General features: G+C 40.4%; 1 protein-coding gene across 1 annotated transcript in view; it reads left to right on the top strand.

Moving 5' to 3' along the window:
- LOC122559948 (solute carrier family 12 member 5-like) overlaps positions 1 to 12,109 on the top strand; it is a 125,182-nt gene that overhangs the window by 64,263 nt on the left and 48,810 nt on the right. Inside the window, exons 9-11 of the mRNA XM_043710057.1 lie at positions 2,957 to 3,131; positions 5,928 to 6,046; positions 10,698 to 10,796. Of these exons, the coding sequence (XP_043565992.1) occupies positions 2,957 to 3,131; positions 5,928 to 6,046; positions 10,698 to 10,796 (393 nt within the window). The remainder of the gene's footprint in view (positions 1 to 2,956; positions 3,132 to 5,927; positions 6,047 to 10,697; positions 10,797 to 12,109) is intronic.

Consider the following 12,109-nt stretch of genomic DNA (forward strand, 5'->3'; position numbering starts at 1 on the left):
GTTCCTCCTCTTCTTCCCGACATCATTTGTGCCGACATATACCACCACCTCTGGCTCTTCGCCTTCGTCCTTGAGGATTTCCTGCACTCTGTCTGTGATGTCTTTAACCCTGGCACCAGGAAGGCAACACAGCATCCTTAAGTCCCGTCTGCTGCCACAAAAACCCCGGTCAGTTCCTCTCACTATGGAGTCCCCTATTACCACGGCTCTGTGCGATGTCCGACTCTTCCTTTTCCATTATTTATCAAATTCCCCTGTAAATATTACATTGAATCTCCCACGGCTCTGTGCGATGTCCGACTCTTCCTTTTCCATTATTTATCAAATTCCCCTGTAAATATTACTATTGAATCTCTTCCACCTAATTCACAGGTGGTTCTTAAATATGTGGGCTCTTGTGAAACCAGCATTCAACTCAACAGTCACTCAATAGCACAAAGATATAATTAACCTACAGTCATCTTTCTGGGTCTCATATGAAGATGCACTTGTGTCAACATTGTGGGACTGCTCAGGCCTGCAGACCTAAACATCCGCACCTTCTGGAATGGAAGGGTTAAATTTAGGAATGGATGTGAGGCAAAGTGTATACAAATAGGACAATTGATTTTTTTCGATTAATTATTGAGATGTGTGTCTGATGGGTATATTCTGTATTGTCCATCCCTAGTTTCCTTCAGGCATAACCAAATGGCTTGCTAAGTCATACTAAGAACCAAGTAAGAGTCAACCAAACTGTAATGAGACTGGGGTAGTTTAGATCAAGTAGAGCTGGCAGGTTTCTTTCACATGAAGGATGTTAGCGCAGCAGTTCTTCTTTTATATTGAGAGTCCAAAAACTTCCATGGTCACAATTGCTCCATTTATTGGATTCATTTTCACATCTTGATGCGAATTTTGGAACAAATCACTGAGATACTCTGTAGTTCCCTAGCCACTCGACTACCTTTTTCCATATCTGTAATATATTTCATAATATTTTATCTTGAAAAACTGTGAACTATTTAGTGCAACAGTGAAATATTAAATCTGTGATCTCTTAAACCAGAGTGTAAGTATGTGATGTCTTGAAATGTTTTGTCAAGGACCTTTGGTCAGCAAAATGTCCAACCATACTTGGGCATATTTTCCATTACTTATTTTGCAAAAAAAAAATACATTTTCCATTGCATAAAATGTAAAGCAAATAGGCTGCGTCTAACCTCTGAAGTTTCCAAAAACAAAACAAGAACGTGGCTTGCTGAAATAATATTAATTGTTGCTGTCATCTTGGGCTTGAATACCTTTTCATTTTGACACCCTCAAATTTCTGTGCAGTCACTGGTAAATTTAAGGTAATTGGAAGGTTCATTCATATTCCCGATCAGTGACAGATGACATTAACATCCTTTGCAACACTTACGGAAACTGTGCAATTTCATCTCCATTCCTCTCTGCAATTTCTGGGTTGTTTTAAAGGCAAAGGTGAGAGCTGGACTTTTTTATCACTGTATTTGCTCACTATCCTTGCAGTGTTGCTGCAGGGACTCACTCACTACTGGAAAACTACTGTGCTAGCCAGAAGCACTTGCCATCTCAGGATGTATAGAGAAAAATAGAGCAATTAATTCCATTTAAGTTCATCTATCTAAAAAGAACATACAGTTCTCTCAACACCACTTCATTTTTTTTGGCTCCACCACCGAATCCTGCATTACAAAGAAATTACAACACAGATGCTGTCGAATGGACATTCAGCATTGGCAACAAAAACAAAACTAGTGGAAAATCTCAGCAGCTCTGCAGCATCTGTGGAGACAAAACAGAGTTAATGTCCAGCGGCCCTTCTTCAGAACTGATTATGGTTAAGGAAGTTTTGGTATATATGCTAAAGATGGGGTTGAACAGCCATGTCCGACCCATCTCCCATACTTCAGCTTTCACCCCACTCACCCCTCTGACAACATCAATAGGGTCCCTTTCATCTTCACCTACCACCCGACCAGCATCAACATTCAAAAGACTGTTAACTGCTGTTTCCACCACCTCCAGTTGGTTGCTACCCTAAGACACTTATTCCCTTCCCTTGTCAGCTTTCTTCAGGGACTGTTCCCTCTGAGACACACCCTCCACTCCACAGCCTCTCCACAGCACAACAGTACCTTCCCATGCAATTGCACAATGCATAACACTTGCCTGTTTACTTCCTCCCCCCTCACTTTCTAAGGCCACAGATATTTACCCGATTTATTCGCTGCTCACAATGTAGCCTCCTCTACATTGGAGAAATGAAGCGCAGACTGGATGACTGCATTGCAGAATGCTTGTATCTGTCCACAGAAATAAGCATGAGCTTCCTGTTTCCTGCCGCTTTAACACACCACCATGTTCTCTGGCCAACATCTCTCTCTCTGACTTGCTGTGGTGCTACAGTGAAGCTGAACACAAGCTGGAAGAACAAAACCTCATTTTCCACTTGGGGATGCTACAACCTTCTGAAGTCAATATCAAGCTCAACAATTTTATAGCTTAACATCTTCTCCCATCTTCCCATCCCAATCCCCACACCTTAAGTCTTGCCATCACATGGGCTGTTACCACAAACAACCCATTGTCAGACACTAATAGGCCCCATTAGCAGCTATTGATTCCCCCGGACTGACCATCATCCATTTTTTTGTCTAACTGTTTTTCTCTCGCTCTGTGGGCTCCATCTCCTTGTATTGTTTACTTCTCGCTATGCCATCGTCAGCACATATACCTACCTTTTCCTAGCTACTATCCGTTCTGAAGAAGGGTCACTGGTCCTGAAACATTCACTCTGCTGTCTCTCCATAGATACTGCCAGACCTGATGAGCTTTTCCAGCAATATCTGTTTTTGTTTCTGATTTCCAGCATCCGCAGTTCTTTTTTTTTATATATAATTGTGACCACATTGAGTTGAGTTTGTAAACCAGGCCTCTTTGTTTTCTTTAGATTCGGAGAGGCTGTGAATGGAAATCTTGTGATTGGAACATTGTCCTGGCCATCTCCATGGGTCATTGTAATTGGTTCATTCTTCTCCACATGTGGCGCTGGTCTTCAGAGTCTGACAGGTGCCCCTCGCCTCCTCCAGGCTATCTCGAGAGATGGCATTGTACCTTTCCTGCGGGTATGTTTTTGCAGCTTCAGTTGTACTTATCATGGAACAAAGATCACATTAGGAGCATGTGAAAGAATGCTTGTGTTAAATGTATGGAAATTCTATTTCATTCTGATCCAGACTTGCAAACCTGGTTATTTCCTCACTATGAGGTAATTGAAAACAATGAGGCATTCAGTTTCCAACATGAACCTTGGGGGGACAGGGCTTTGTGATAAATTGAGATAAAATCAGAGATAGTTTAACAATCTAAGGGAAACATGTAAGGACAATAGTGAGGATTATTTTGTTGATGTTTAGTTCCATGAATATATTGTAACAACTGAAACCACTTCAATACAGATATTGAAAGAGTACTGCTACTGATTCCACATCTTTTTGGAAATGGAGAAAATATAGCAGTTACACGTCCTCAACACCAGTGCCTGAATGTGAAGACATTATTACATGGATTTATGGAAGAAAAACTAGGGTTGATTGCTCCTGCTCATTTTAACTTACTCCACTCAATGACGACCTTCTACTTCACAAAATGCATGTTTATGATTGAGCTACCCCTAACAGGCTGGAGGACATCCTCTCATGAAAAGTCAGAGCTATTCCTCTCACAGTTAATCATTTATTGTAATGGTTTTCCTTATCTTCCATTCCTTCAGGCAAATGGGAGAGGTGCTGAGGAAACAAGTGGAGTCACTAGATCTCGATGATTTGTCAGCTACATTGATCTAGGTCCCCTGAGCACTCTGGAACATGAAAAGTCAAGTCATGTACTACATGACAGAGTATCCCAAATGTAGTGAGATCCGAAATGTAATCAGTAGTGTTTTCCTGAACAAACAATAAGATCAATGACCATATGCAATGGGATCACGGAGGTCCTAGACAATAGTAATTGAATGTGACTGGAATACCAGCTATAGCCTTTACATATGCTTTCCTACTGAGCTGTATGCTGAATTGTTATTGTGGTGTCACTCTCTCCTTAGGTACAGTTCGTCACAATTTCATATCTCTGAATTGAAGAGACAGTCTCTCTTGAACTGTTGCTAATCTTCTACTCTCAAAGCCTTGAGCATTCTGTGACATATTTTGTAGATGCAAATGCAAAACGTGGTTGATGTAATCCGACACTTGCTTGTACAGAAGAATTCATATGTTTTCATTGCAAACAGTAATTTCTGATTTCCATTTTGTTTTATTTGAAATAGCAAATGCTTTTCTTCCTGAGATGAATAAAACAGAAGAAATATAAGTTGTTCCCACCCATGCAATCGGTGAGAAGGTGGCTTGGTGTCAGGGCCAAGCAGAAGTGGTAAAAGGTGCCTCACTCATGTTCAGGACCACATGAGTGGTATTATGTTCTCCTCGCAACCAACAAGGACATTTATGTAATTCAACTCCACAGATGTGATTTTCTCAACGCCTTCTGTTTTGTTGTGGGGTTGTGCCTGCTGTAAAACTCATCGTATCATTTTTCCCCACACTTACAAGTTAAAATTGCCCTCAGTTCCCGATGACATCATCAGGACCACATGCACATACAAAAATGGATCTGAAAGCTTTGGCTTACTGTCCTTACCGACTGCTTAACTAAGCAATGTCAAGTAACCACTTAAATGTCAATCCCGGCAGCTGTACTGTCTGTAAGTAACTGTGGTAACTGACCTTATACTGGTTTCTTGGAGACCATGAGAACTGCAGGTACTGGAGAGTCAGACTGGATAAAGAGTGGAGCTGGAAAAAGCACAGCAGGTCAAGCAGAATCAGAGGAGAAGGGGAGTCAATGTTTCAGGGCAGAACCTATCATCAGGACTGGTGAAAGGTTCTGACCTGAAACTTTGACTCCCCTTCTCCATTGCTGCTGCTTGACCTGCTGTGCTATTTCTAGCTCCACTCTTTCTCCACATATACCAGTTTCCACAAGACATATAAGGTTGAAACCATACACTTCACTGCCCAACACCCACATTCATGTCCTCATGTGTCCAATGTGTGAAGATTTATCACAGAATGGGATTAATTGTTACTTTTTGTAATGTTGGAAAGAGGAAATAACAGATCAGCAGTCTGTTTTATTTCTGTTGAATTGATTGACAAATTGTACAACAAGCCATTAATTCACTATCACCCATTTTATACAATCTGACAGCTACAATTTTGTGATATTTTTAATTTTAGTGTTGTTTATATTTCTTTGTCCCCTAATTTAATTTCTGCTATTTTCCTTTTGCTATTTATTCTATTCCCCAAATAAATTAATATCTCCCCCAAACAGTACTAGTTGACCTGTCAGTGAGAAAATTGGGCCAGAATGGGTTCCATGCATATGAAGTCTTCCTTCCCTTACTACCTCCCACCATTTTCCCAAATATCCATACACATGCATTATCTTCCAGGGTGCAAAGTCATTCATTCTGGGAGCAAGCATAGCATTACTCCCTCTGCGATCCTGCTATTTAATCTTGTCCATAGTGCCTCAAGCACTGCTTATGGGAGTTTAACATTTTTCCTACCTAATTCACTCATGCCAGTATGGACCATAATTTCAATCTGTTGCCCTAACCTAGATTCATGCATCCAATACAAATACCTTTTAATAGGGATATGCAAACTGACAATTCTGAGGCAGGAATTAAGTTAATTAGTATGTCTGTTCTAACATGTTTTCTCATCTCTTTCTGGACGACCTGCAGTAAGGTCATCTGCCTTTGAATGTTATGCTATTTCTACAGTAGTCTCCAGTTATGAATGTGCATCATTTCTCTTGCTATTGCTACAGTTGTCTCATTTTTCCATTTTTCCCAGGTATTTGGTCATGGAAAAGCCAATGGTGAACCCACCTGGGCCCTGTTACTGACAGCGTGTATCTGTGAAACCGGGATCCTCATTGCCTCTTTGGATGAGGTAGCACCCATCCTCTCCATGTACGTACCTTTTTTGGAATATTACTGACCTGAAAATCTAGAGTAGATTTCAATGGCCTGTGGCATTTGCAAAGAGATCAATACAGATTAGGAACAAAAACAGAAACTGCTGGAGAAGCTAAGCAGGTCTGGCAACATCTTGGAGAGACAGTACAGTCAACATTCAAATGCAGTGACCTTCTGAAGTTTCTCCAACAAATTCTGTTTTTATTTCACATCTCCAGGCTCTGCAGTTTTTTTGTTTTATTCTTGTATAGCCTGCTGTCTGGTCAGCTCCTGAATAGGCTAATCCAAGAAACTATCCTAAAAACCTTCTCTGAATTCATCATTTCAGCCACCTCTGTCCATAGACTTTTCCAATCAGTATGTACATTAAATTCTCCTGTGATTATCAACATGCATGTCTGACAAGCTCTCGATTCTATCAAGTTTCACTCTGTTATGTATTAACTGTTAAAGGGCCTGTACACCATTCCCACAAGTGAATTCTTGACCTGATAATTTCATATCTCTATCCCAACTGTTTCCATGTCTTGGTTTCCTAAACGTAGATCATCCCTCTCTATGGTGCACATTCCATCATTCACTGATAGAGTCACCCCTCCAACCTTTCCCAGATTCCTGTAATCCCTATTTCTTCTGTACCCTTCATGATTCAGGTGTCAATCCATTTAAATCTGTAACCATGATTCTATAATGCTATCATGTATTTATTCATTTCTATTTGCACTTTTAGTTCATCTGTTTTGTTTCATATGTTACATGCATGCAGATAAAGAGTATAAAGGTTTAAAATTATATTATTTTTGAAAATTCTAGTCATATCTGTATGTTGACTCTTACATTGATACTGTCTATCCTTTCCTGTTCATTGTTTGCCGAATTAATACCTTCCTCTTTGACCTTGATTCTACTCTTTTATTTACTGCATCTTTCCAAATTTGATCCTTACCCCACTGTTTAGTTTAAAATCCTCTGTATTTGCCTAGTTATGCAGTTGGCAAGAACACCGGCCCCAGCATAGTTCAGGTGGAGACTATCCTTGTTGTTTAGATTCCACTTTCCCCAGTATTGGTGCCAGTGCTTCATAAATCTGAACCTTATGCAGGCAATATAATTGTATGGACATACACTCTTTATGCAGAGAATGATACCAAACCCTTTCATTTTACTGTCCTTGTTGTCACAATTTTCTTTTCTATTTCCCCCTCTAGAGTGAATTGCAATGTCATGGTGCAATGGTCAATCATCTCATGCACACTACAGCCCTCACTCTCATCCAGACAACTTGAAAGAATCTCAAATCTGGTGGACAATTTCAAATCTGAGATCCCTGCATTCTTGCCTTCTGGGTCAAATTTCCTTTCTCATTTGCAGCCACACCCTCCTTCTGTGATCACTGATCAAATGATACAACCCAATCTGAAGAGGTGACATTGCCTCTTGGTACAAAGAATCCAGGCAACTTTCCTCCCTCCAAGATGCCTCACAATATCTGTACTTCTGCCTCCAGCTAATAAATTTAGCACTGAAGGTGTTCACACTTCAAGCACTTGCTGCAAATGTGATTGCTCAGGACCAAGCTGTTAAATAACCTGTCAAGTGGATAAAATCTGTTCACTTTGAGAGATAAACTTGAGTTCAGTTTCTCTGGATCTTTTCTGAGCCATTGAAAGAAAACCCGTTCTTGAAATTACCCTGATAGCTGATGGCCTTCAGAACATTATTTTGGTCAGTCTACTCTGGATATTCTTCCCTACTCCATACATATAGACCACATGGGACGACATGAGTTAAAACATGATTGTATCAATCTTTTGTATATCCAAAGTATAGTTTCAGTTTTACATTGCTCTGTCGCAGCACTTGACAACTCTATGTGCTTTTCCAATGACCTCTGCACATTGTTTATAGACAGTCAGACAATCTTGCAGGACACCCTCAAGCAGCTCTAGGCCTTGGGCTCCCAGTTTCAGACTGCATCATGTCAGCAAAAGCTGTATCAGCCTGAGCTGGCTCACTGTGAAGGTTTAGCAAGAGCACTTCTGCTGTGGCAGAAGCAGTTGTACGTTCTGAACGAGGACAGCAGATTCATGCTCCACTGAATCACTGCCAACTCGAGTAATCTGATGGAGCGCACATTACTGCCTTAAGCATCTGTGTGTTCCTTTAAACACTGAGTTCCACAGCCATGATCTCATAACCTCATGAGCTTCCACTGCAGCATTGAGATGTTGGGTGGCTCTCGTCTGTACAACAATGGAAGCTGAGACATTGGTCACTAAACACTGCATTGGTGCACTGGTGTTGTTATAAAGTTGGCTACCACTTCCATTTTGGAAAGGATAGACTCCAAGCTTCATATGATGCAGTCTGCTAGTTTTGAACTAGACATTTCTTTGCTCTTCATTCTTGGAATATCTGTGTGCCATTTGTAAAACAATCATTTATTGCTCATCCCCATTTGCCCTTGAAAAAATAGTGGTGAAATACTTTGAACTGCTTCAGTCAGAGTCATAGAGGTGTACAGCACAGAAACCGACCCATCAGTCCAACTCCTCCATGCCGACCAGATATTCTAACCTGCAAATGAGCCCCACAGTTGTGCTAGGAAGGGGTTTCAAAGATTTTGACCCAGTGATAGTGAAGGAACAGTGATATAAGTCAAGGTGACATGTGGCTCGTAGGGAGTCCTGAAGGTCAAGGTGTTCCCATGCATCTGCTTTTGTCCTTCTAGCAGTAGATGTCACATGTTTTGACAGTGCTGTCAGAGAAGCTTTACTGAGTTAGTGCATCTTATAGATGGCATGCACTGTTGTCACTGTATCTTGGTAGTGGAGGGAATGAATGTGGAAGGTGATGGATGTGGTGCTAGACAGGCAGGCTGCTTTGTCCTGGATGATGTTGCGATTCTCGAGTGTAGTTGGAGCTGCACTCATCCAGATATACTCCTGATTTGTGCCTTGAAAATGGTAGAAAAGATATTGGGTAGCCAGGAGGTGTATTCCTCACTGCAGAATTCCTAGACTGTGACCTATTGTTGTGCTGCTATGTCCAGTTCATTTCCATATCAAATTATAACCCCCAGGATGTCAAAAGTGGGACATTCAGTGGTGGTAGTGCTATATAGCAAGAGGCTCTCTGGCCTACAAATGCAGCAAACCACTCAGTATTTCTGTGCACCAGTGTTCTTCTACAGGCCACTCCATGAAGTGTTCATCTGAATCCTTTGCAGTAGAGCTCATATGCAACTTCATCCTGCACTGAGCTGATAGAAAAACTATCTTTTCCTGTGGTCCATGCATCTTGCTGACTTGTGTACAGATCCTAATTCTATACCACACTCGATAGTTTGTGCAGTCTCTAAGCTGAGTTACCACAAGACCACAGTGTTTTTTGAGCAATGGTGTGGTGAAATTTTCACTCTTGGTCCTAAGGCAGCTTTGGCTGGTCAAGCCTCAATTTAAAAAAGAATCAGACGGTGAGGGTTGAAGTTAGGGAATGATGAGTGGTAGATAGCAAGAGCTCCATAGCTGCACCATCATCAGCATGCACTTAACATCAGATAGCAGAATGAGAGTGGAGTTGGGGTTGAAAAGTGGTAAAAAGACAGAAACAAACCATCATCATCAATGTTCTTGGGAATTTTGGATATAAGGGGCTTCTTTCTCCCTCAAGAAAGGCGGACAAATCAATTATTGTGTTCCTCTCTGTTTGGGCGATATGGCAATTATAACTGACTAGCTGCATGTCTGTGGAGCCTCTGGGATTTAGAAGTGAAATTTGCATCATGATCTGCATCGTCAAAGTTAACTGGGACATCCGAATATTAGCTCCAAGTCCAGACATTGTGCAAACAATGAACTTCAAGGCATTGAGCAGTATGGGAAGTTTGACCTGTGCTGGAGAAATACCATCATGTGAGGATGCACTTTGTGACTGTGAACAACGATGGCAAGGTCATTGAATCTTGTAGGAATGCTGCTAGTTCAGGCAGCCAGAATACAGGAGTTCACCTCCCTGCCCTCTGGCGCCATTCCCTTCTGAGAATCTTCCTTGAGGGACTCTTGCCCATCTCTCACACTGCATTGTCCCCAACTCTTGCAGGAATGTGTCTCTTTACTCCTGACTACTTCCATTACTAACACCTCCCACACCTCAGTGTTCTTTTGCCTCCCAGGTACTTTTATTTGCAGTCAATTGCACTAGTCAGTCAGCATCTGCTTCCTTTGAAGAGGGCCAGGTCAGTTATCCCAGCATGGTAGCCACAGGCCTACAATCACCAGCCACAATTACACCTCATTGTATATCATGAAATTAATGCATTGTGTTCATCAATATTATCAGGTACTCCAGATAGAGATGGAAAGATGGTCTATAAATGTGAGAAATCTGAAATAACTATTACAAAATGCTGGAAATGCAGAGTAACTCATTAAGCATCTGAAATAAGAAGAAATAGGTCAATGTATGTGGAAGATTGTCAATTCTAAAGCTCAAGTTTCCCATGTTGGTGCCTCTGAAAGACTATGTTTTCAGTGTAATATCAATTTGAGGCCTCTGTTAGAGTGTAACCTTCATTATCATTAAATGTCTTGTGTATTCTCAGCATAACAAAGGAAATGATTTTGTGTTTTATATTTATCCTCAGGTTTTTCTTAATGTGCTACATGTTTGTGAACCTAGCCTGTGCTCTACAGACACTACTCCGAACCCCGAACTGGAGACCCAGATTCAGATATTACCACTGGTATTTCATACTTCCTTATCTGCCATTTTTTTAACCTTGTCATTTTTTTATGTCATCCAGACCAAATCGTTGAAGAAAACACACATGAATAAAGCAGCGTGTGTTACATAAAGATTACAGATGTCTCAGTACATGTTATGTAGTGGATAACAGATGGCTTGCTGTGTGTTGTATATATAACAAGTGCTTCAGAGTGTAAGACAGCTATTTTCTACAGAAGATAGCAGGCACCTTCAAATGTGTTAAATTGAGGACAATGGATATCTGGCACTAATGGGGCAGTACATCATCAGCAGTTTGGATGATTTTTGTTCTGTACCATAAGCACAAATTTTAAGCAATGTACAGATATCATCTAACCTGAATGTATAGATGTTATTTGAGCACAGTGCACAGCTATTATTTAACACTAACGTACAGATCTTATTTGATCCTAGGACCTTTCCCATGTTTACCCCAGTGAACGTTTGCATTTTAATCCTTGAGATGCACACCCAAAATTTAAAGACTTTGAAGATTTTTAATCAGCTGATAAAGATTAAATTTGAAGATGATAACTCTTTATTTTTCTTATCCATAGAAAACATCTGTGCATAGAACAGATGACATAAAGTGATAGGTTTAACATCAGATCTATAAGTTTTATTTCCAACTATATCAAATTCTCATCATTGACATAACTTCTATTCATTCTTCAACATTAATTAACTGGAGTAAAAAATTCCACCATTTTAGGTATCATACTTTAAATATTTCTGTTCTTGTGTAAAATCTATAGTAGACAGTCAACGTTCTAGCATAGGCTCTTCAGATTTCCACAAAAGTCAGGCCAGGTTTCAGAGTTACTTTCAAACAATGTTTATTTGCATAGTATATTTGATGGTAATACTACAAGACAGTAACTTTCTGGCAGGATATTAGCACCTGGCTACAGTGTTACATTAAATTGTGATATTTGGAAATGAACATACTGGTCATATTGGAGCTCTTTGTGAGGTACACAAGATGAGTTGGACCAATATGTCTCATTTGTTGTTTTGCCTTCCATCACAGCCTACCTCAGTGACTCATCTACATATTCATTAAATCCAACTCTACAGTTATTTCAGTGTGCTCTCTAAGTGTCCTGACATGTCTCAGTGGCTGACTGCACAATCTAACACTGAAATATGCAGGTCATTTAGCCACATGATTGAATTAGCTAAAATGACAGTGCAGGTATAATGATTCACTTCAGTATCTCTAAGTTCAGAAAGGGGCAAAAAAAATACTCCTCATTATGTTGTAAATGGTGGTAGTACATTCCTTTCTGA

This window comes from Chiloscyllium plagiosum, chromosome 20, assembly GCF_004010195.1.
Source record: "Chiloscyllium plagiosum isolate BGI_BamShark_2017 chromosome 20, ASM401019v2, whole genome shotgun sequence".
Classification (NCBI taxonomy): Eukaryota; Metazoa; Chordata; class Chondrichthyes; order Orectolobiformes; family Hemiscylliidae; genus Chiloscyllium; species Chiloscyllium plagiosum.